At 41.1% G+C, this 25,788-nt stretch overlaps 1 protein-coding gene across 1 annotated transcript in view; it reads right to left on the minus strand.

Annotated features, from left to right (window-relative positions):
• cpne5a (copine Va) overlaps positions 1-23,237 on the minus strand; it is a 73,075-nt gene extending 49,838 nt beyond the window's left edge. The window contains exons 1-5 of the mRNA XM_078253951.1: positions 22,880-23,237; positions 8,941-8,981; positions 8,387-8,433; positions 1,378-1,481; positions 234-273 (exon numbers count right to left, since the gene is read on the minus strand). Coding sequence (XP_078110077.1) covers positions 234-273; positions 1,378-1,481; positions 8,387-8,433; positions 8,941-8,981; positions 22,880-22,989 — 342 coding nt within the window. The 5' untranslated portion in view covers positions 22,990-23,237. The remainder of the gene's footprint in view (positions 1-233; positions 274-1,377; positions 1,482-8,386; positions 8,434-8,940; positions 8,982-22,879) is intronic.
• Positions 23,238-25,788: the final 2,551 nt, after the last annotated feature.

Below are 25,788 nucleotides of genomic sequence, written 5' to 3' on the forward strand. Positions count from 1 at the left end.
TAAAATACCTCATTTACAAACCGAAGCAGGTGGACAGAAGGTAAAGAAATACAAATATGTTGGCAGATGAAGCGTAAGTCACTCATTATTCCAAAAATATATTTGAGCATTTAAATGCCACTAACTTTGGTTTGCATAAAACCTATATATATGGGACATGCACTAATAACAATTCAAACTAATTTCAGGATAAAATATAAAGTAGAACTCCTGAACCTTAAAAAAAAACTTACATGCTTTGCCAGATCTGGACTTTTAGAATCAATGTCATACCTGAAATCACAAAGAGACAACAAATACAGGGGCAAAGATGTGAGCAGACCATCATAAGACTTTACACATTACTAATGACTCTAATAACAGAATACTGGCTGCAGTGTTGACATGTTCTGTCTGTCAATCACACACCTGGGTCATTGAGGGAGCAAAAGGGAACGACCGACGAAAAAAATTAAAGGAAGTCGTTCTATAGTTTATGAATGTAATTTCCGTAGTATGCCTGGGGAATCATATTGAAACAATCTAACAATGCAGAGAAAATTTCCAGCATTTGCTAGTCAAACTTAATGTAAAAGTAATTAAACCCTGGCCCTGGCTCCCACCTCTGTGATAAAAGAAAGATGTAAATGAGTAACACTAATTGTGATGGGATGCACTCCCTCCTTTCCTGTTCCAGAGTCGAATCATGATAGCATGCCAAATGAATTCATTAAGTGTCTAAAAATCCTCAGAGACCTGCAGCTCAGTCCTGGATATATCACTGAAGTCCACTGGGGACTTCATGCTTGAAGGGAGGAAAAAAACAAAGACACATTTTTGGAAGCATATCTGTTCTCCTTGAGGAGAGGGGAGAGTGGAAAAAAATTATCCTGACTCTGTTCAGGGAGATCTCAAAATGAAACCGCACCTTCCTGACCCTCTCGCTAGTATGGCCTTTTCTAAAGGAGGAAGTCAGCTATATGTGAAAGAGGGGAGGAAAGGGGTCTTAGTGAGTTTTATGGGACTTGGTTTCAGACATTTGCTTTGCTTGTCAGCAGAGAGATTGAGGATACAAATTTATATAAAATATTTATCATCCTTATACCAATCTCCGTTCAACGAATGACTACTGAGACACTGCACCGATGAATAATTCCTCAGGAGAGAGCCGAGCTGGTGACAAGGGAGCGACGAGAGAAGATGAGAGACAGGAAAGTGGGAGAGGGGATGAAGAGATAAATGGGGGAAGAGGGAGAGTGAATGACGGAGAAGATGCTAAGCTTGTGGTGGAAACAAAAGAAATAATTTAGAAGAATGGGTTAGAAGAGGTCAGCACATCTGAAACACACACCCCTCAGAGCATGTCCTAAGAGGACTGGATTAAACAGAATAACTCACACGTCAAAGCGCAGGGTCTGCTTCTCCTCAAAGAAGTAGTCCAGGATGTACTTCCTGACAAAGTCTGGGTTTAGCGTGTTGTCTATCACCTCTGTTCTCCCAAACTAGAACAGAACCAGAAAAGAAGGGGGGGAAAAAGGACAGAAGAGGAAGAAGTGAGCTCAGAGCTTTGAGACGGCACATCACGCTGTCACTCAAAAACTAAATCTACTGCTCTAGTACCTCACCCCACCCCCACTATCTTCCCCCGGCAACCGTGTGAATTCCCCGCTTCGGATAAGCTCAGATTTGATTAACAGTCAGTGATCGCACAGTTTCAGCTCTTCTTCTCCACCTCTTCTCATTGTGCTGAGGATGAGCAAGCCTGAGGAAAACATTTCATGGAGTCCAATTACACTCATTTAATTAATACCACATACGCGCCACTGTCGCTCTCACAGCCACTTCAAAACAAGGGGCGGGGGGGCGTGGGTGACAAGACAAATGCTGTTTTTCCACTGCATTGAACAGCTTGACTCGAGCCTGTTGTTTTTTTTGGTACCACCTTGGTCGAAGTTCCAAGCGAGCTGAGCCGATACTAGAAGGTGGAGTTAAAACACTGCAGACCACCGACTGGTCAAAGATAATCGTCACTAGCACACGGGACATCCTGCACATACTATTTTTAAATAGCCAATCTACCGTCAACAGTGCAATTTCGCCCCCGATTAAAAAAAAATGGCAGCCCGCAAAACTACGGCGCACACTACGGTGTACAATTGACAAAGTGCAGACGTTCCTCTGTTTGGTTGCCGATGAAAGGGAAAGGATTGAGTGAGTGACAAGCGAGTGTCGTGTTGAATATGATGGAACAGCAGTTTCACAGGTGTCGCTATGGCGATCAGCTGAGAATCCTGTGCCTACACTGAGGGGGTAATATCGGCAGTGGAAAACGAAAAGAGAAAAGTACTGGTACCAAAAAAGTGAGTTGAGTCGAGGAGAGCCGTACCATGTAGTGGAAGGCAGTGAAAAATAGTGACTTTCACATTTTGTCTTTACACAGGGTCACAAATGTCACAAATGATGGGAAGATGGCAAACTATCTCCTGTTCCCTGGTGTTAAAATGGGAACCTGCCAGCACAGACACAGATAATTTATTTTTTTGTCAGTGTTACAGAGAAAGACCTGATGAGGTGATGTGCTGATAAACAAATCAAGAGACACAGAAAGTGTTTCACCCTCTGCACACACACATTAATTGCATTCAACATTAATAATTTAAAGTCAGAGAACTGATGTAGAGCTGCATAAATAAAATATCCCCAGTAGAAAGTGTAAGCATAAACTGACACAGTGAATTAATAATATCAGCGTTAGGGCTTAATGACGAGATGAAACAGCAGGATTACAGGCTCACACCTTTGTGATTACATCCAGTGAGGGTAAAACTCAAGGTGGGACTTAACAGGTGATCTACACAGAATAATGTTCTTACGTACTTTTAACGGCTGGACGCCTGTGCTAATGCAAAGACAGGCAAGCTGGATTGTGTGTAACATATGACAGTTTGGGAGAGTGGGTTTGCTGAAGTGTAACCTGCCATCAGACATAAAAGTGTGTCTCTAAGCCTATGAAAGTTTAACTGCTGTGTGGCAGCATCTCCTCTCGCTCTTCCTCTTCATCCATGTCAGAAAGTGTGAGCATTCCCTTCCAGCAGATGCAAAGGAAGTGAATTCTCCACGGAGCGAACAGCAGCCTATTTCAATGAAATGACCTCAATGTGGCAGCAGGGGGACAATAGCATATTCAATTTGGTCTCCGGCCAAACCTAACAGAAGAAAAAGACTCAGCACCAGAGCAAAGAACAGCTACCCGAGTAAATAACATCTCCCACATATTATTCCTAGTCCTATTCCTAGTCGACCTGTTAAGACAGAGTTGCAAAAGCACTACAATTAACTGCCAAAAAAAGAACTCTGCTACAGAGATATCTGGGTGCTGGCAGTGTGCACGTCTTTCCCTCAAATAACCCTAACTAAGATAATTGTAAGCTCCAATGTCAGAAAAATTCATCTTGGTAAAAAGATTAATGTCTCAGAGATTTACTAAAAGTGGAAAGGCCAGCTTTGCTTGCATTTAGGGAGGTTATATAGTGTCAGCTGCTCAGTTAAGTGAAAGAGGAAAACCTGTTATGCACTAGGGGACAATTACAGATGAGGAAGTTAAAGATTAAGACTTTAAAGTAATGTGGTAACAGAATGTTGGGCTGCAGCTACAGTTTTATATATTCAACTATGAATGCTGACAGAAATTAGTCAACGAGGGTACAAGTCTCAAGAGTAGCTCATGGAGCAGTCCTCCTGGAATTAGCCGATGGGGGAGTTTGTCCCGCAGAATAGTAATTGATTACAGACGGTTGGTGGCAGAGTGAAAGCTGCTCCGACCAACCATATTTACTCTGGGGAGAACCAAAAACTCATTGAATGACAGAGGGGCAAAAGAGGCGCTTAGCTTTATCAATACTGCACAGGTTGACTTTACTGCTCACAAAGCCAGCTCTCATCTGCACTAAAAATAAAACTGAATCTCGTATTGGAAAAGACGTTCAGGGCTGCACCCACAGTTTGTAAACTTGAGGCGGAGCAGTGTAGCAAGAGGTGACAGGTGTAGGAGGCTCTTCCCGCCTGAACACTGCGCTTGATGCTTGTTTACATTTGCATGTTAATCAGTAAAACTACTCTCTTCACTTAAAAAATATCACTCTGTTGCCGCTACCAGCACCAAGGTTTGCTTTACTGTGAGCCAAGGCCAGCTGACCACTATTGAAAGACACATGAGCAAAAATTAGGCATAAAGTTCAGGTAATACAGTGGCACTCATAAGTTTATGAACACATGCTAAGGTTGACTAAAAAGAGGAATAAAAAAATCATCTTTTGGAAATGGATCTTAATGCCTTAATTAAAAATATGAGGAAAAATCCAACCTTTAAGGACACCAATTTTCTTTGTGAATGAATAATGTATCGTAAATAAATAAATGTTCTTCCTTAAAATACAGGGGGCATAAGTAAGTACACCCCTATGTTAAATCCCCATAGAGGCAGGTAGATTTTTATTTTTAAAGGCCAGTTATTTCATGGATCCAGGATACTATGCATCCTGATAAAGTTCCCTTGGCCTTTGGAATTAAAATAGCCCCACATCATCACATACCCTTTATCATACCTAGAGATTGGCATGGGGTACTTTCCATAAGATCATCTCTCAATGCAAATCAAACCAGCTATTAGGCTAACTGAAATAAAACCATGCCAATCTCTAGGTATGGTGAACCAATCCACCATTCAATCATTCATCTTAACGGTCTCTGCTGGGAAATGTATTATGCAGTCAGGTTAGTAGAAATGACACATAACACACACAAGACGGGATAACACAGACAATAAACCACCATACAAACGACCCCAAATAGGTTGAAACTAAAATGGTTACTAAGACAACAATTCTCAAGAGGAGTTACAAAGTGTAAATGTTAGCAACACTGTCTTGTGAACCCAGATACACTTTCTGTGTGTGTAGTTGTACTTTAATCTTTGTGCAGATCAGCTGTTTGAGTTTTAAACGATAACAGGAATAGACACTAATGTTTTTAAGCACTGGTGGCATGGGCCATCCTGCTCCTAAATTAGGTGGCCAAAGTACATTTTGGTGGTCTAAATGTAAATCTTTTTCGCTCCCCCTTCCCTTTCATGCCTTTTGCTTTTTTACACTGCAAGCTGTTCACTAAGCCCAGGTTCATGTGACTGTACAAAGCTTACAGCAGGGCAGTGGCGCAAAAGTGGGTATGCGCTATATGCGGCGCATAGGGGCGCAGCACCATGGGGGGGGCGCCAAAGCCATGGTGATGAAAAAAAAATATATGTATGTGTATTTTCTATACGTGTTAGGCCCGCTGCTGCTGCTGCTGCTGCTGCTAGGTAGCTTTCTGTCTCTGCTCTCCCCCTCCCCTCTGTCTGTTCTTAATTGCAGGAGTGAAGTCTGGTGTGCGGGAGTCAGGGTTCCAGCTGCAGCTCATTCACCATAATCACCTCAGCTTTAAATACCCGGTCAAACTTGCCACTCATTGTCAGATCATTGTCAAGACGACCACTATATTGGAACCTGGCTCCTGCCTGCGCGTCACTTCTGCCACCCACCTATCCTGCCCGCCGCAACTGGACCTCACAAAGGATTTGACACGGACACTTGGACTGTACGGTACTATTCCTGCTCAGAACCCTTGGAACTGTACCCCTCTGTAGACCTGGACTTGTTTTCCCCTTTTCTGAAAACCTGGAACATTGAACATTGTAATAAACCTGTTAAATCTTCTCCGGCTCTGTGTTGTCTGCATTTGGGTTCAATTCTGTCTAAAACGTAACAATATGTAGATGCTTTTGTGCGTTTCTAAATCATTTCTGTATTTCCTCAATGTTATATAACATTGAAGAGGACTAACAGGCACCCTGTCTCATAAGATTCCATCATAGAATGTTGACATAGAAGAGGGAGGGGGGTGCTCCCTACTATGGCCACGCCAAGATCTGGGCTATTGAAGGGCGGGTCTTGGCGTGGTCATAGTAGGATTCATAATATCGCAGGTTACATTCTCTCTCTCTCTCTCTCTCTCTCTCTTTCTTTCTTTTTAAAGGTCTGTTTTGTTTTAAGAATTGACTTTAGGCTGCTATATTTAACCATTTCATTCAGGTGTAAGGATGGTGGATCAGGAAAGACAGGGGAAGGCAACAGGTAGGTCTAACATTAAGTAAGTGTAGGGGAAGCGACTTGATACCTACCGCTTCATTTCTTTATATTATTAATATGGAAAAACTAACATGGAAAATCAATTACATAATGTTTGTTTGACAATATGGCTTAGTGGAGAAGAGCACCGGCAAGGAGTGAATGAGGCATCACGTAGAGATGAGACCAGTGATGACATCAGGTAGGAGTTCTATTAGTTAGACCACACAAAACTAAATGTCCAGTATGGTTTGAAGAACGTATTCACTGTGTCCTTTTTTGGGGAAAAAATAGTGCAGACAGAGATGGAAAATTACGACAAAAACAATTAGCCTATGTCTGACAGCGGGTACGTAGTAAACAAATCAGAATGCAAATTTAAACATCTGCAACACATGCTCGAATGCCATCAATGATGATTTATTTATTGTAATGAAAATACAGTACAAGAAAAGTGGGCTACAATAATGTGGTTGCCACAGGGCAAACAGGGGTGATGATTAGGTTGCCACTTGTCACAATTTGGTTGCCAAGGGCAACTGTTAATGTTGAGCCCGTATTTATATATACAGTATGTATGTACATATATACTATCATTAACTAATTATGGTAGGCCTACATTGGCTGATATACTTTAAAATAAACCTTTATTATTTAAAGCCCATACATGATGATGTCCGGCACACTTCTTTATTTCTTTTTTGTCGGGGGCGGGGGGATGCGGATGCTATTCAACTATACTGTACCGAAGGCTGATCTGAGTCAAGTTTAGAAAGAATGAAGAATGCAGGCATCATCTGCACGGTCCGATGACGTCATTCTCGTGGATATTAATGTGCAGGTGGCGCTGGTTAAGAGAAAGGGGCTGCTTTGTCTCCGCCAGCAGCTAAGTTTACCAGCAGCTTTCGATTTAGCTTGTTTTCTAAAAAAAATTGCTATTTGCAGAGTAGCATGCTGTAGTTGTGTAAAACGCTGGACGAGAGACTGCATGCAGACGTTAATGTTACCTTGTGTAACTTGTTTGTTCCATGACACACTGTCCAGAGTTTTCGGGGTTTTTTGCAGCTTAAAATTATCCCAAACCTTCCGCCGTTTTCTACGCCTGTGTCTTCTCTTTGCCCCTCACTATTTTCGCTCTCTTCCCTCATTTTGTATTCTGCGCCGTCAGTCAGCCCATTGTGTAACCGTAATAATCATCCGTGCGGAAACACAGCGGTATGCAACCATAGACTGTAAATTAACAGTCTATGTATACAACGTTAGTTGTCATTGTTTAAATGAAGCTTCGAGGTAATGAATTTCGCATCGAGGATTTTTAGTAATTGAATTATTTGAGTTACTCGAGAAATCGTTTCAGCCCTAACGTTAACAGCCAGGCTAGCTAGGATAATCATCTCCTGGCTGTAGCTTCATATTTACCTTACAGTGTGTGTGTGTGTGTGTAGCTTGCCTAGAAGTGTCTGTCATCTATGTTAAAAATTCATGTTATCAACCTGCACTGTCTCACAGCAACCTGTTTTAATCCGTTCTTCTTTTTTAAGAGCCCGCCAACACCAAACACATAACTGGAAGCTTTGTATCTTGTTTCCCACTCTTTAATCTGTTGTGTCACATCATTGTGCACCAGCGTGAAACCAAGGCCTCTGTGGAGTCAATGAACACAGCACTCAGAGTGTGAAAGCAAAAGCTAAATATTTCTGACTTGGCTGCAGCTTTTAGCTTTTGTAAAAAGTGTTTCATTTTCGCAAAAAATGGTTGGGCTGCCTTAGAACAAAAGAATATCAGCGTGAAAAAGGAATCTTGGACTCATAAGTATTCCCCTTTGAAATGTAATTTATTTTATTTTTTTCTGTATGTCCATCCATTGAGATTACATGGTCAAATATTAATCCCAAAGGGATTCTTCGTCTTGCTGCAATCTGTGCCCTCCTCTACTTTATCTGCCTCTCTGGTCTAATTAAGGCCCAGTGGCCAACTGCCAGGGGAGACTCTGACGCAGAGGCAAAACTTTATTGATACAAGTAGCTGCCACCTTAATCAGCCAATCAGTCATAGCTAACACAGTGCTGACTAGCGTACAGATATTCGCAGGGTCAATCCATTGCAAATGATTGGCACTCACAGCATTTACCTTGAGGGAGAGGAGGGGAGAAAGGGGAGGGGGGGTTGTAAATAGAGAGTGGGCTGTCATGGAGAGGAGATAGGCTGATTGAGTTGTGTTGACAGAGGGGACTTTGAGCTCTTACCTCTCTCCACTGTTTGGACTCGACGCCCTGCGTGTACAACACCACCACTGAGAAGAGAGGAGGTGGAGGCGAAGGGGGGAAAGAGAGAGCAGAGGAATACATTGTCACTAAACAATCTCAATCAAGCATCCCGCTACGTTGAATGGTGTTTGTTTTGTTCCTTCTTTGCTGACATTCATCATTAATTATCCTGCCACACCCTGACAGCATAATGAAGTGCCAAGCTTGATGATGCTGCACTGCATGAAAATGCCTTTATGGCGGTTCCCCATGTGTCTCACAAAAAGATATCCATTCGTATTCAAAGGCTGGCGTTTCTACCATGCGTGTATTGAGGTACTTTCTGTAGCTCTCAGTGAGGAAAAGTTGTCACATTATTGTGCAAATGATATGCAGTTATTGAAGGAACACAAAATAGCACAGTAAACTGAATCAAAGTTAAGCTTAGTAAAAGTAAAAAGTAAAGCTTCGCAAAACGAGGGGTGTCAATGAATCGTATTCTGAGCAAGGAAAAGCTAAGCTGCATTTAGCATCGTGAAAAGCTGAGAACTTACATGGGTCAGATTTGGAGAAAGTGTCTCGGTCCAGGAGATCCCTGTAAGAGAAGGAAACAGTAACGCATTAAAATTAGGGTTAAGTCTAATTAATTTCACTGAATTGTATGACAGCTGTGTAACAGTTGGGAAGTTCCATACTATTTTGAACATGTATGTAAATGTTTCCTCTGATAATTAAAAAATCCCATATGCAAAGAGCTACAAGATAATTGCAAGGTAATTCAAAACCACACTTAACTTCACATAAGCGAAGTGAGCCGTACAATAAGCACATTCAGTGAAAGGACACAGAGGCACAGGTACCAGTGAAAACATGAGCACTACTTATTAAAATAGTTTGCCACTTCAAAGCATTCAGAGTGTTTGCATTCCTTCGCCACAGCTGTAAAATCCTCTACATTTACTCTAATTAGAGGAAATAAAAAAAATAGTAATAAGAAAAACATAAAAGACAGACAATCATGGCATACATTCACCAGATTTGTTTCATTCCAGTAAGTGTAGTAGTTCAGCAGAAAAAAACTGTCCATCTAAAAGAATTCCAAAATGTGCATTTCTTCCTTAGCCATAGCTCTATTTAACATGTGGACTCGTTTTTTTTTGGTTTTTTTTAAATGTTGCTAAAAAATAAAAGAACAAACAAACCAAAACCACTGAAAAACCTCTTTTGTGAAGGTAACTTAACATATATACTGTATGGCATAGATGCACAGAACAGAAGTGACAAATACACTTGCTGCTGCAGCCTAATAGAATCCACTGTTGGATTTTGAATGTTGATTTAGTTACTTTGTTTCTTATTGATTTAGTTTTTATATGCTATATGGACCGCTCCCTTGTGTACAGCAAAGGATGGAAGACAGTTCAACAACACCAGGCTATGCAGAAATTCTGTCCTAAAGGTCCCAGAAACAACAGAAATACAATGAGGAAAATGACACACATTCAGAAATAACTCTTAGAATTATCATATACAACATATCATTTGAGACATTATGTCCGATACAAATTGCAAAAGTCTTAAAGAGTCAAATCAGTAAATTATTTTTGTGCCATTTATGTGTGCGGGGAGTCACCCTACTCAACCAGAGAAGGAATTAGAGCTGCAACGATTATTCGATTAACTGATCAACAAAAAATCAATTGGCAACTGTTATGATAATGAATTGATCATTTAAGTCATTTTTTTCAAACATTTGTGGTCGCAGTTTCTCTAATGTGAGGATTTTATGCATTTCTTTGTCTTGCAGGATAGTAAACTGGATATATTTGTATTTTGGACTGTTCCTCAGGCAAAGCTAATCATTTGAAGACATCACTTTCGGCTGATTTTACTGACATAATAATGAATCACAAAAATAATTTGCAGATTAATCGATTATGAAAATCATTAGTTGCATATGTTATTAATATGGTCAGAATGAATTGTGGGCTTTCTTGGAGTTTTCTCAGAGTTCTCCTAATATGTCCATGATAACACAGAGGAAAGTGTGATGTAATCAGCTCCATTACTAAGCTTAGTAGTACTGCAGAGTGAAAGTGTTTTTGCCCTGGTGACTCTGGCCTCAGAGCAGAAAGCAAGGAGCCACAGCACTGGGTACATATGAGAATTTATTTCACTGTTCAAAGCAACATGGAACTACCAATACATCAAACAGGTCCATCAGTATGCACCCATGAGCAAGGTTACATTCAAAGCTCATGTAGTATCCATGGGAGCGTCCTGCAATCGAGTGCCCCATGTGTTTATAATGTTATGAGTATCAGTCGGATCCAGCAGTATGGGTACGCAAGTCACACTCATTCAGATTAGCTCCCATTCAATTTGAACCACAATCAAATAAAACTGCTGCTGCTATTGCATGTCAGGATATCTAACAGCATTTCCCACACCTTAAATCCTCTAAACCCTAAAATAAAGTACATCCTTTCTGACACTGATCATCATCCAACACCTTTTCAAGCAGCCAGACACTCTGATTGGCATTGACTCATTCAAAATAAGAGCCGCAATCAGCATTTATAATATTCATTCATTTTTAGCCTCTTCCAGACCGGATTTTGTGTGTTTTTTGGGAGACAGAGGGAAGTTTCTATGACAACTCGAGTCATTCCATTGTATTTCCCTAGTATTTCCTTCCATCACCGAACACGATCTAACAAAGCAGATTTTACTTTTGAAATATAAAAAAGTCCTTCTATAAATAACTTAATAACATTTCAGATGAGATATAATTTTCAGATGGTTTGAATCTCTCTCAGATAAATATGCCTTGCTTCTGCTTACTGATTGGGAGCAGTGTCAATAAATAACTTGCATGCAGTTCAGAAAAATACTTATGCCTTGAGGGGACAGCAGGATTTCAATGAATATAGATGAGATTTCAGGACTGATTCAAAGCAACAGGGCATCATTCATGTACACATAATTATGCATTCTTTGACACAAACTCTTCTGTCACAGGAATACGTGGGGGAATAATAGATGCATCTTCGTTGGGTATTAGCCTTGGGCTGACCTGACAAGAGTTGGAACATTTTCAGCGTAATTATCATTGGAGATAACAACTAAGCCATCCATGACTAACTGCCTCTTTGTATCCACCTGTAACCGTCTGACATCCATTCATCCATTACCCTTCGACAATTAGCTTGTCCATCACCTCATCCCATCTCTCAGTACAGAAAAGAATGTGCAACATGGAAAAAGGATAGCGGGAAAACATGACATCCTATTTCCCGTTTACACAATATACTGAGGAAAACAAGCATTCATTAGAGTTGCTGAACATCACTTTGCTCTTGCAGAAAATTTCTATTCCGAGAAGAAATTATTAGTATACAGAATTATATACAAATGCAAATTAATCCACCATCTTACTGTGCACATGGCCAGAGAACACACAACGGTGCCGCAGGATGGTTATTAACATCTCAGATAATCTGTCTTTCACTGAAGTAATGCTGCCTATTTCAAACTTCTCACTACGAATCTCAGTGGGATATGAGAAGATCATTATCCTGAAAGCTGATGTAGAACAAGTTTGTTGAGGAAGATAAAGTTTATTGAAAGTAGGACAAAAGTAATTAGAACCAGCTACTTTTCATCCACACTACAATTCATCTATCAGCCTTCTTTCATACTGTAGCACTTTTACGATCCCTATGACCATCTCACTTGAAACACGTGAATGAAAAAGGCAAACATCACTTTTCCTTTTCCTCGATCTCACCACCTTCATTAACACTGAGTGCAACCATCTCCTCCAGTCACTCTAGTCATCTCCTCCATTTAATATGTGAACACGTGAAAGCAAAAGTCTGAAGTGCATTATTAGATGTTGAACAAACAAAACAAGAAGAAATTATATTTAATTTCACTTTCATTTTAATAACTTTCTTTTTCTGTCTAATCATCCCTAAGAAAGTAATGTGTTTATTCATCAGTGAATTAAGCTCGCAGTTATTGGTTATGCACACTTTAATTAAGAAGTAAGGCAGTACCAGGAACATTTACAAACAGTGAATTAGCATCACCCAACCAACACATGTACTCCAAATCGGCAAACTCTCTCTGGCTGTATAAATGTGTCAAAAATGTATTTTGTTTGGCTAAAATATTGAGAAACGTTTCCACTACAGGCCAAGAGTAAAGGAGTCTCGACCTCTAAAACATGGCTTGCTGCTGAACTTTAATTTTAAAGAATATATTAGTAGCACACGCTCCCCTTCGGTCAGTTCCCTGGAGATATTTTAGCAGCTCCTTGGTCCACGTGGCTGATTAAACTGCAGCAGTCCCTTAAATCTCCTCTACTTCTTAGAGTTGTCAAAATCATAATTGGCACCTTGGAGAAATAGCATCTAATTCAGTGGAAAGTGGTTTAAAATAGTCTTGAATCTGGCTGGCAAATTTTGGTATAAGCTGCTGCCTCATTGGTTCTTAAAAGGACACGACAAATGCAAGCTTGAAAGTCAAGTCTCAGACCGGGTTAGATGATGAAAAGTCTCTATATTACATTAGAGACAATGGGAGATGGCTGGGGGGAGAAAAAGAAGGATGGTTTGCATTTTCAAGCCTACTCTGTCACTTCACTTTCACTGCTGCCCTATGGCTTGTTCTTTTATGACTGAGGACAGACATTTTCTTTCCACTCACACACCACGGGGTCAGTAGGTCTTCTTTTTGTCTAATGTGCCCTAAAGCAGCTTCTCGGGGGTCACAGGGTCAAAGAACCAAACAGGGGAGATATATGCTGCTGCAGAGGTAATCTGACCCCAAACTGCAGGAATCCCATTTATTTGGACTAACATATTCAGTTTTCCTTGAGGGTGTTTTTGTAATTCCTCAAAAGGAATATCTACAATGTATTATGTGCAAAAGATCATCAGATACAGGTGTTAAGGAGCACTACTGCTGAAATTAAAACAGACAAATCAAAACAATAACATGATAAAATCGTATGCACTCTTGCATTTCATTATTGGAAATGATCTCTGCCTGCATTGCATAACTGAATCACCTGAATAGTGACAGATGATGATACACAGTAATGTTGCTTTTGTCTGGCTCTCAAAAACTCCCCTCCATTTCATTCAACGGTCAATGTGGTTCCTTTTATTAGTGACAGACCCATCTGCTGACCTTCACTACGATGGCACCACGTCTTCCTCCTCCATCTGTTTAATTATTCAGTTTCTGTTCAACCTGGGATCTCTCCAGGTCGACAATACCTCCAGCAGAGCACTCCCTGGGCAGCCGTCTCGCGAGCAGTGATAGAATCTCAGTCATAAAACTGCTAGTATAATAAATGAGAATGCATGTACGCCGTGACTCCCTGTTTCGGAGTGGCTTTTGGTGTGTGACTTATGTCTGACCAGGGAATAATATCACCGCTAATTGCACAGTGTGATAGTTCGGGATTGGTGCAGAGAAAGGGCTTTTTTTTTGCACGGAGCTGAGGGAAATGCACACACTGATACTCTATGGCTGCTATAACCCTGGCAGAGCACTTTGCACTTAGCTTACTGTGAATTCATGCCAATTTCCCTTCATCTCTACGCTCCATCTAAGAAAGAAAGCTGGAAATATCTTTGCAGGCACACACTAACCATATACCTCACAGACTGGCAACATAAACCACGTTAAATTGTACACTAGGAACCCAATAAGGCACAGTAAGGCATGTCTAAGCTCATACATATTTTGGCTTTGAAATTACATTTACTGATCATTAAATGGAGATAGAGAAAGGAAGCTCTGCGTGGATTCAGTCAAGTGTGGAGTGGAGAGAGCAGGGTCAATGTGTTCATGATAATAAAGCATACACAGAAACTCTCTCAGAGGATAACACTAACTGATGTTAGTGAGGGATGAGATAGCTGCGAGCATACCATATAGGTTGGAAACAAAGAAATGCAGCTTGCTGTCTAACTGGTGGAAGACTTATATCAGTCCTTCCAGAAAAATGCGGAATTTTTTTGTGATTGTTGCAGGCAAAAATCCTTGATTATGCGGCACGTTTTCTTAAAAAATGTGATGGAATATGCGGGATATTTATGCAATTTTATGCGATGAAATGTGATATGACGAGGGACTGTTATATAGAGCTTCGATAGGTGAAAGCAGCACACAGCAGGTCAGTGTTTCCCCTACAATTGTACAGGTCTTGTAGGCTGCCAGGCCAACGGAACCCCCGCCAGGCCAAATGCCAAAAATAACACAAAATATCCATTGTGTTTCCTCTATATTCATTCTGCAGCGACGCACCACAGTAAGTCCATGACCGAGGCAACTGTGTGTGGTTACTTCACATCTGTAACAGCAGGACAGTCAAGTGTATTATCTAAACTTCTAAAGTCAGTTGAATATAAAGTGAAGCAAATATAATGTTCTTAGTAGCCTAACGGTTACAAACAGGCTCAGTAATGAATGACACGCTATCATGCTGATGGATTTGGCGTTTTTTTGTGTTTTTAGCTGAGCTGGATCAGAGAATATTTGGTTAAAAAAGATCTGTGATGCTGTTTTACCCTCATTGTTTTCTGTGAAGTTAGCTGGAAGTGATGTAATGTAGCGTTTTATGTGTATTGAGCACTGCGCCAGACTCTGTTTAAAAAACAGACTTTTAAATGCTACGTTGCTTGTAAGGAAGAAATGGCGAAAACAGGCGAACTAGCTTTAAAAGTGACATATTTTCTTTTTAAATAATTGCAGTGCGTCAGATCCAATTCATGCCGATGTAAAGAGAGGTTGATGTGGATTTTGAAAAGTAACTGATAAATACTTAAAGAAACTTTAAAGTGTTAAAACCCATTAACCCATCCGCAAGGCTAAAGCAGTCCGCCTAGGGGAAACCGTAATAAGCGTTAATTGACAAACACCAACTAGCATTGTTAAGTAAGTATTCAGAGGTATGACCACACACCTATTTACTCAAACACACAGACTAATTCACCTGAAATGTAAACACTGGGCTGGGAAATAAATGTCCTATGCAGTTTCGCAATAGATAGCCTGATAATCAGACTGAATTGCCATTTTATCTGACTTAACGACATGGAAAATAGGAGCATGTATGGTTTTTCATTGGTCAAAAATTTTAGAGTTGTAATTTCTGTAAGTTGACTTACAACAACTTGTACAGAACGGTATTATGTACGGTGGCCGACAGGGGCAAACGCCCTGCAACTTAAGAAAACACACCCAAATAGACAAAACACAAGCAAATTAAGAAAACAACTTCATTAATTTGACAACACATGTGCAGCATTCAGCAAACGCGCTGCAAATAAAAAACGATGCAAAAAGAAAAGCACGCAAACTCCGAAAAAGAAGTGATGCAAAAAAAAACAACTTCATTAATTTGACAACACGTGTGCAGCATGCTGCAAATGCACACAACACAACCAAATACATAAACGCACTGCAAATATGAAACGATGCAAAAAGAAAAGCACACAAACCCAGAAAACAAATGCAACAAAAAAAACGCAGCATCCAGATTACACAACGGAAGTTCTCCAGACCTCTAGCGGGAGCAGCTAGTGGAACAGCTGGATTTTCGACCCCACGGGGAGAGAGCGCGCTGCATTTTTATTAGAGTCGGGTATGGCTGCAGCCTGGAGAAATCAATAGACTGTATATTAAATTCATATTATTATTATTATTATTATTATTATTAATAACTACAAATACACTAAAAATACAGTCTATGCTCCCGTCTCATGCCCTCCCGACTGGTGCCGTCCCCGAGCTTCGGCTTTTCAAAATAAAAGCTTGCGTCTGGTCCGCTATGTCTTTGTACTTTGGTGTGTTGGATGTTTGTGAACTAAACAGTACGGCAATCATGTTAATGAATACAATAACTTTTTCAGCAGATGTCTTAGTTACAACACGCTGGAGTTAGCAAAGCAGTTTTGTGTTTATGTGTGCGAGCGGGATTTATTCAGTTTGATAAATCCCACGCTAAATTGGCTGGTTTACTAAACAGGGAGGGAACTAGAAATCCTGTCTGGTTTTTGTATTTCAAGAGCGAATTGCTCCACAATATGAATACAGATTCATCACTTATTTTGTTGGTAACCGTTGTTGTATAATCACAATATTACACTTGAGGAGGCCTATACTTCAGTAATGCGCCTTTCGGACCTGGAAATTAAACCCTCTCATGTATTATAGCTTAAACAAATGTCAACGTTAAACACTGATGCAGTTTTAAATGTTTTATTACCATGAGTTTACAGACGTCTCTGCTGATTGAGTATCACCTGTGACCTGAGCCGAGACACACCCACCAAACGAGAGAAAACATATCGCAAACATAGACTTAATATTTACAGTCTATGCAGTTGCTCTCTCTCTCTCTCTCTCTCTCTCTCTCTCTCTCTCTCTCTCTCTCTCTCTCTCTCTCTCTCTCTTCCTCTCTTTCTCCCCATGGGGTCGAAAATCAAGCTGTTCCACTAGCTGCCCCCTCTAGAGGTCTGGAGAACTTCCGTTGTGTAATCTGGATGCTGCGTTTTTTTTGTTGCATTTGTTTTCTGGGTTTGTGTGCTTTTCTTTTTGCATCGTTTCATATTTGCAGCGCGTTTATGTATTTGGTTGTGTTGTGTGTATTTGCAGTGAGTTTGCTGAATGCTGCACATGTGTTGTCAAATTAATGAAGTTGTTTTCTTAATTTGCTTGTGTTTTGTCTATTTGTGTGTGTTTTCTTAAGTTGCAGGATGTTTGCCACCGTAATTATGTGTGTGGAGAAACTAAAATAATTCCATCCTAACTAGGAGAAACAGCAGTCACTGAGCACAACACAAGACCTATTTCAAGAGGTGGGTGGCAATTCAGAGGTCTGGAACCAGGCTACAACAGATCTGTCAGAAAGTTACTACTATTAGCCTTGAGATAAACCAACCTAGCCTCACATCGCAAGACCAAATGGCAAATGCAAATTAGTCTAGAACCTTTCCAGTTCAGTTCAATAGGGGCATTATCATCGTGTTATCAACGTGTCATCAACGTGTTATCAACGTGACCACGGCTGCCCATGTAGATGGCCAATCACAGCACATAATTGCGGGATTTGGCACAAAGCGGGTGGGAAACAAATAATGCCTAAGCGACAGAGAAATGTAAACTACTACAGCCTGCAGAGATGAGCTGGTATATTATGAGTTGGTGTATTAAACGTTTGCCAAAACCTGTCGGAAGTACAATAAACTTCTCAAGAAAAGCACAGTTGATAGTTCTCCTTTTAGCGAAAATATATCGTCCACTTCGTTCAATACCAACGCTACAGCAGAAAATTCTACATCAGCTACAGCCATCTTGGTTGTTTTTTAAAATGCCTCAACAACGCTCCTTTAATTTCAGTTTTGTTGCTTGTGGTTAAGTTTATCTTGTACAATTAACACATTTTGACTGATAATCCATTTCCCTACAGTAAAAATTAATTGTATTTGCACTTATCAAATGTTTTAGCCACATACACAGCTTTGTGGCAAAAGTGTGCGCACACACACACACACACACACACACACACACACACAACCTGTCGCATTTTGTACAAACCCAGCACCAGCTCACACATTTCCCAGGCAAGCTGTGATGTTAGGTCAATTGTCCCTCGACACAGAAATCCACTAATATACTCTGCTGACCCTTGAGGTTCTCTGAAATTAGTGACAAAAGCAACTTGATACTTCTGAGCCAAGAGGGACTGCTTTGATTTCTTATTGCTGCACCACCCTCTTGACTTGTCCTGTCATTCCAATCAACACTTTCAGATGACAGGCAACATGCAGAGTGTTAGAAACCACTGGCAGGGCACCACAACTGAATCCATGGGATCCCCCTCTGCTGTCCTATATCCCAAATGAGAATATATTAATAACACTGACACCACCACAAGCCAAGTGACTCGGTTCAAAACTCATTTTCACTGTGTTGGGGGTTCATGCATAATCATCTGCTTCATCGACCTGTGAGACTTGCCTGCTGCAATCTTAACATCCCCAAATTGGAATAAAAAAATCTGCCTCCTCTTGGCACCCTCATGTCTCTTAGCCTCAATCCCCAAAACAGATGTGACACATCACTCTCTCTCACACAGACACACACACACACTGACACACAGACACACACACACACACACAAGCCATCCTGCAAGATAAAAGCTGCAAGCTTGCCCCAGGTCAGTCTTAACCCAGAATACGATATGAAAAGGCACTGTAAAAACTTGAAATTTCTGTCTTACTCAAAGAGATGCTTTATTAATATTGTATGCTCTTGCACAATGCAAACTAGTTCAATTCAAACTTGCTTTATGCCAGAGAAAAACAAAAGGATGTTTCAACAAGAAAAAACAGGTCACAGAGATTGATTAAATGGGTAACCAAGAATGAATGAGATCAACAGCTATAACAGCTATTAACACAGCAACAACAGCAGAGTTACAGGCCATAATAACGCATTCGAATAAACAAAAGGTTTTCACACAGCTTGAATCCCAATTGCTCTGCTCAGGCAATTGTTTTTGACAGATTGAGCAGCGAAGCCACACATCCTAATCACCCTGATGATTTCATTAGGCTTCCCCCCTCTGCTGCAATGATTGCCTGAGGAAGATTTCAGATCAAGAAGCATGCCACATTTTAAGGTTGACCCCTGGGAACAGAAATCAGTGGTCTTGCACGCCAGGGTTCCTCTCCTGCAAGCATTTGTCACCGGATGGTGGCAGTCATGTGACCTCTTGTGTTTCAGCAGGTAATGAATCCCTCAGGAGAAGAGTGGTCTGGTTGAGTTAGATCCCCCCAGCAGAGTGTATTGATTGGATGCAGTGCTACTCTCACCAATCAAAAAAGTGAGCACCAAAGAAACAGCATTGAACCGGAGGAGATGGACAAGGTGCGTTGACTTTATCCTAGTCTGACTCAACAGGGATAAAGCCTGACATCCGGCGTGATGTCCCTCCCCTCTCACTATCTCTGCTATCAGGGCTTAGCACCCCCCAGGATGGTTGTGACTAGTTTAAAGGAATACAAACAAGCCAGAGCATGTTCCCTTCTATCCCAGAATAGATGGGCGGTGTAGCCAGACCCTACCTCAGCGCTGACACAGCGCTGTGGAGATAGGTCTGGCACTGCGAGACTATCTTCATCCTAATGCAATAGGCAATGGAGGCTGATGAAGTCTGATGTTTAAGCTTTCAGATGGGAGGCTGAGGGCAGTGGAAGGGAGGGTGGCTTTGTCAGCCAATTTCACTTTTAACAGCATACCTGTGGCCTGTTTTGACACGATGCAAAGGACCAATACATCTTTATAATATGCCCTCTGTTGACATGTTTTTAAGTGGGCGGGAAATAAAAATTCAAGCTACATCCTTGTGCTTGGCAGTTTTGTTGGACTATCTCATGTACTCACGATGATACAGTATTGAAATCTGCGCTTTGCATCAAATCATTCTGTTAGTTTTTCCCTATTCAATATCCTCTGGATGGTAACTTTCTAACAAATGAGATGCCAAAAATGATTCTATCAAGAGTAAGAAATTCTCTTTCCCTCGCTCTCTTCTGATAAGGGTTGTAAACCTTTGTCAAGCTTATCATCTCTGGTCCCTCATTCTGGTCACAAAGACACATACATTAAACAGAGCATTTACAAATCATTACTAACGTCCTGTCCATGGACCAGTACTGGGATAAACCAAAGAGAAACAGAAAAAAATCTATTCATTAAATGAAGATCCATGTGTCAAGCCTGTGGGGGCTTTGTGATTTTTGTCTGTGTGCACATTTTTTCTGACATTTATTACCAAAAGTGTGCTTCACATTGGAACTGCAGAGCTGGAGCCCCAGTTTCCCTTAAGTCATTGTACATGGGAACTCTGAGACAGTCTGATAAGCTGAGATATAGAAAGGGCACATTTTACAACCCAGCACGTTTCACATTTACTACTTTGCTCATAAAGATGTAGCAAACCGCATAGACAACTTATAAAATATTCATAAGAGCTGCTTCAATATTAACAAATAAACACACTCATTACTGCCACGTAAGAGGTGGGATCAAGCCTGTAAAAGCACCAGGGGACCACTGGCACTAAACCACTGAACTGTATTCGCTGGCATGGGTTCGGTAAGGCAGATGTAGGACTGGAGGACCCTTGAGTGTGAAGAGCCATCTTATTGCTGAGTTCAAGTGTAGCCCTCGCAGTTAAGAAGCAGATGCTCTGGGCTCGGCTCACTGGCTGACCTGTGAGCAAAACCAATCAGAGCCATAGACGGGAAACAATGTGCTATCATAGCGATATGCACTTGTTTTGATAAGGGGTTGTCTCTTCAGTCCCTCCAGTTTGTCAGGGGGCTTGCTGTAATATTGGCAGAGGGTTATGAGAATGCCTGTAGGGCTGCACGCCGCAATTCAATTCCATGTGCGCTGCAATCTCGAAGCTTTCAGGCTCACTAAATCAATTACACAGAGTTGTGGAGCCTGTGCCTCTCACCCACGTAACATCCATTGTTTCTGTTTGCCTCTATTGGATGGACTATATACACACTTGTATACTAATATGTGTGTACACTAATAAGTGGGAGGAATGGCTTCATGCATGGCTGTTTTATTTGATATGATTTAAACTTTTAAACTGTCCAGTGTTTGATCTTTGAAGTAATCCTCAGAACTACTATAGCAATTCATAAAGAAGAACAAACAGGACCTGAAGTATTTGTATCTAAAGCAGACAATGTTTCAAGGCCCAATGAAAGCAGGAATTAATTTTTCTTCTCTATCAAACTGTGTCCTGGAGCAAGTCTTTGTTTGGAGAGACATAAATGACAGACAAGGGAGCTGCAGATCAACAGAGCCCGGAGGCATCAACACAGATCCCAGCTTAAAGTATGAAGGTCTGAAGAAAAAAAACATAAATGTGCACCAAGAGGGAAACAACACATGTCCAGCTGCTACTCACAACACATGCCCCACAATGGATAAATCACACACACACACACACACACACACACACACACACACACACACACACACTTACTCTTGCCTCAGTTTTACACACAATTAAATAATTTTGGTTACATAAACACAGGATGCTACAGTCGGCCCTTTTAGGTTTAACACTGTTCATATTCCTGAACAGCCCCGCTCTCCCCATAAATGTACCATCCTCCCAACCTGTCAACTCTATAAAGGGTTAATACATTTATTTTGAAATGTGACATGGAAACAGCAGCAATGTTGGGTTTGTTGAACAATTTCAGAATTTCAAAATGGAATGCATTTTCAACATGAAAGACAGTTAATCAGTTTCCCCTACAAATAACTGACTGGCTGAATGCAGATTTCAAGAAGAAGTCAGATGAGAGAGAGTAAATGAACACAATGACAGCCTGATGTTGGTTGATAAATGTCTTGCCTTCAGCTTAACACATTAATATAGCTGAAATCTCTATGGAATGTTTTTCAACAGCAGTGCATATGGGAACACATACATTGCATGCATAATACTGATGCAGCATAAGCTACAAAGAGCTAAACACTCTTGATTACGCCAAAATGACGCACTGCCGAGGAGACCCTGAAAACCCAAATTAACAACAATTTCCATGAGATAGGCTACATTAATTAAAACTGTCCTATATAGCCACTATATGTTGCAGCAGCACATACAGTGCCTCTACGTGCAACCAGCGCTGCCCCGCCCTATCCAGCCGAGGCACTTGCCATCTTTGTGGTATTTGGATTTTTTGGGGGAAGGGACCAGAGATTCAGTTAAAGCCTAAAAAAGGGCGATCACGTTTCTGTGACAAACTAGTTTCGTTTTCGGAGACTGTAAAGCGGTTACACAGCCTCACACACGGCAAGTTGCCTCATGGGAAACCTCTCAGGCACGCCAACAAACTCAACAACTGTCGATATCTCTGTGGCAAAACACACACCCAGTGCTGTAGACACATGATCACTCTGACGGAGATATTTATCTAAAAAGACAGCTTTAAGATAAACAATACAAACAAGCAAAAGCGTAAAAAGTTTAGGGATTGTCAGACTTACCACACGTTGTGTATTTCACTAACTATGATTAAGCGACATTCTGGACATCACTGTATGTAATGCAAATTAGGTGCTGTTAGATTTTTTTATTTACAATTTAAACGAAAAGTCTCTTAAATGCTTAAATATTTCACTGACGTATTATTATTATGCCGGCCTATATGGGTCTTTTCAGCAGAGCATTGATTTCTGCGTGGATTTTACCTAAATAATATTACCTTTTGTAAAGTTTTTTTTTTTTATTCTTTAAAATGTTTTCTTTTCAGCACCAAAATGTTAAATAGTACGTTACTTATTATAAACAGCGGCTTGTCTTCTTACAACAAAACGCTCCCCAAACCACGCAGACACAGCAGCAGCATCAGCAGCGGAGTATGGATTTACCTGCAGGACACGGTGATCTCCACTTTGGTGGCCGGGATGCACCCACTAATGGGGTCAAAGTCACAGACCGTCGCCGTGGCCTCCACTTTGTCCATAACGTCTCCCTCCATGTGTGCAGGAGACCCGGGCCAGCTCCCCGAGCCGCGTTAGTCCCTCTGAACCTGGAGAGCCGACGGCGGAGAGCCGGAGCGTAGCGGATGAGCGAGCAGTAGCGGATACGGTCCAGACAAACCTCCTAAGTGCGGTCCATTGGACGGGCAACAGCATGGAAAGTTTATTGGGAGGCTGCAGCAGTGAGGCGATTGATTTAACTAAAGTGGGATCACATTCCAGGACACATCAGCGTCCACTCCGCTGTTTACCAGGCAAAGAATGAGCTATTTTGCCACAGCAGCGTTTGAAAAGTAAGAGCTGTGAACTCCACCCCTCCTGTCTGCATTCTCCTACATGCGGGGCTGCGACTGACAACTCGTTGCAGATTCAAGCTATCGCTTTATGGCTGGACGCATCGTTATTTGGCTCCAAATTGGTTTTAAGAGCCTCTAAAAGAAAACAAATAAGCACCGAGGGGCTAATATATTGGGTTGTGTATTTTTCTCTTGTTACTTTAGGATAGATGAACATAGGTACAATACTGTTTATGAATGATTATGATTATTAAGTGTTAAGTTTGTAAAGTGCCCTGAGATAACTTCTGTTGTGATTTGAAACTATACATAAAATTGAATTGAAGTTACTAAGAGTGCAATTTTCCTTTCTTGCTGTTTTGGTTTAAGAAAGCTCCAAGGGGGTTACCTGCTGCAGAATTAAAATACTGCCTCGAATTAATGACAAAATAAAATGTTTAAGATGAACCTTTAGGTCACACGCAATGGATGAATAGTTTATTAAAATTATCATCAGTTCCTATAGAGCCACAAGCTCTTATTACTAATTGAGAGGCTGCTGGTGCTCTTTCAGCATCTGGACAGCTCCTCAAACTCTCGCTTAGGTCAAAGCCTGTTTCCTCGCTTATCTTGCCAGTAAAAAGTGACGATTGTTTTTCACACTTAGGCCTACTGTATATTCATCTCTGGGAGACTGTATGAAAGGCTGTGCTCCCATTTAATCGTTTTCTTTCATTTCACCAACAATCTGCTGAAATGTTGATAAATTCAACCTGTCAAACATGTTATTCGTAGGTAAACTGCTTTACATCAGATTATTTGTGCATTTGTGCTGTGTGTGTGTGTGTGTGGGGGGGGTTCTCCAAGCAGATCATCACTACTGATTGCTTCTCTCTTGCAAAACGTTCTTTAAGAAATCACTCCACTGAAATTCACACAGTTATCAGAGGCAAATAGGTTAACAGCTTATAAATCCTCTCCAAATCATTAAGTTACACAATTTGGAAAGCATACTCTACATAAGCTACAAATTGAAACGCCTACATATATGTTCTATAGTTCACATTTGAATCATACGGACACGGAAACAGGTTATCCATCACTATTCATGCATCGTGGAAGGTTGACAGTGGTAATGCACTGCGATACTTACACACCTGAGAGTGAGACTTGGGCTGATGAGGGATGTACATTTCGGACACAGCACCACCAGAGCGCAGCTTCATCATTAGTCATGGCCACTCAGTAATTAGGCCCTGTGGTCGCTCTTGGTTGGTTGATTTTGAGCTCCATTCAGTGCACTGTTCTCCACCGCCTGCTGTGAGGCTCTCCACTGTTCCCACTCGCAGACGCCCCACTTCCACTAGTTGTGGCAGGAGTGTAATTTACGGCGGTGTGTGTGTGTGTGTGTGTGTGTGTGTGTGTGTGTGTGTGTGTGTGTGTGTGTGTGTGTGTGTGTGTGTGTGTGTGTGTGTGTGGGTGGGCCAGATGACGGGGTACAAACTCCAACATCCCTGGTGGTCTGCAGTGATGGGTAGCCTACAGCAACAAGAGCAGACGCTGAACGTTATAAGTACATTTACTCACGTACTGAGTACAGTATTCTCAAGAAGTGCAATGTTTTACATTTTTATTTGGTACAATAGTACTTTGTTGAGAGGAAAATATTTGTCAGACAGCTGTTACTTTTTCAGCAAAGATAATATTTATAATAACATATGCTATAATGTTGTATATAGAAATACAGTATGTAAATTATAAAAAAAAAAAAAAAAGAGCTAAAGAATATTCAAGGCTTTGGGAAACACACTTGCTTTCTTGCCAAGAGTTAGATGAAAAGTTGACACCACTCTCATGTCTGTTTGGTAAATATGAAGCAACAGCCAGCAGCCGGTTAGCTTAGCACACAGACTGGTGGAAGAGGGGGAAACTGACAACCTTACAGTGACAACAGTGACATGACTTCAGGTTCTAAAATAGGACTTTTATTTTCTAATGTGGTACTTGTGGTGCGGTTACTTCTAATTAAAGCTGCATCAATCAAATGTTGGTCACCAGGGGGCAGAAAAACATCAGAGCAAGCGACAAGATACACAGCCCCCACCATATCAAAGACTTAAGGCGAGGGTATGCTCAAAACTAACTGGTTCGAACAACATGTCAACTGACCATGTCTACAGGCTAACATTTTTATTCTTTACACTTCCAGGCGTGGTATAAAATCTGCCATGACAGAGAAGGGTGAGACACAATATTCGTTCAAACTGGGATAACGGCGCACAGTTTCAGTGACAGTCTTTCCTCTGAGGCATTCATACTGTCGCACTCATCTGTACAAATGAACGTTGACAGAGACAGTGACGATGACAGTTGAAGAGAGCTTGACAAAACAAGTTGAAGTGCTGCCTATTTTCTTACCTCCACACACCTATGTAACCTGTCAATTTAGACTGGTGTAGGGAAGGGGGGGAGGGGGGGTGCCTTCAGGCCACGTTCGGACCAACATGCATGTGTTTCACACTC

Source organism: Sander vitreus, chromosome 7 (genome assembly GCF_031162955.1).
Source record: "Sander vitreus isolate 19-12246 chromosome 7, sanVit1, whole genome shotgun sequence".
Classification (NCBI taxonomy): Eukaryota; Metazoa; Chordata; class Actinopteri; order Perciformes; family Percidae; genus Sander; species Sander vitreus.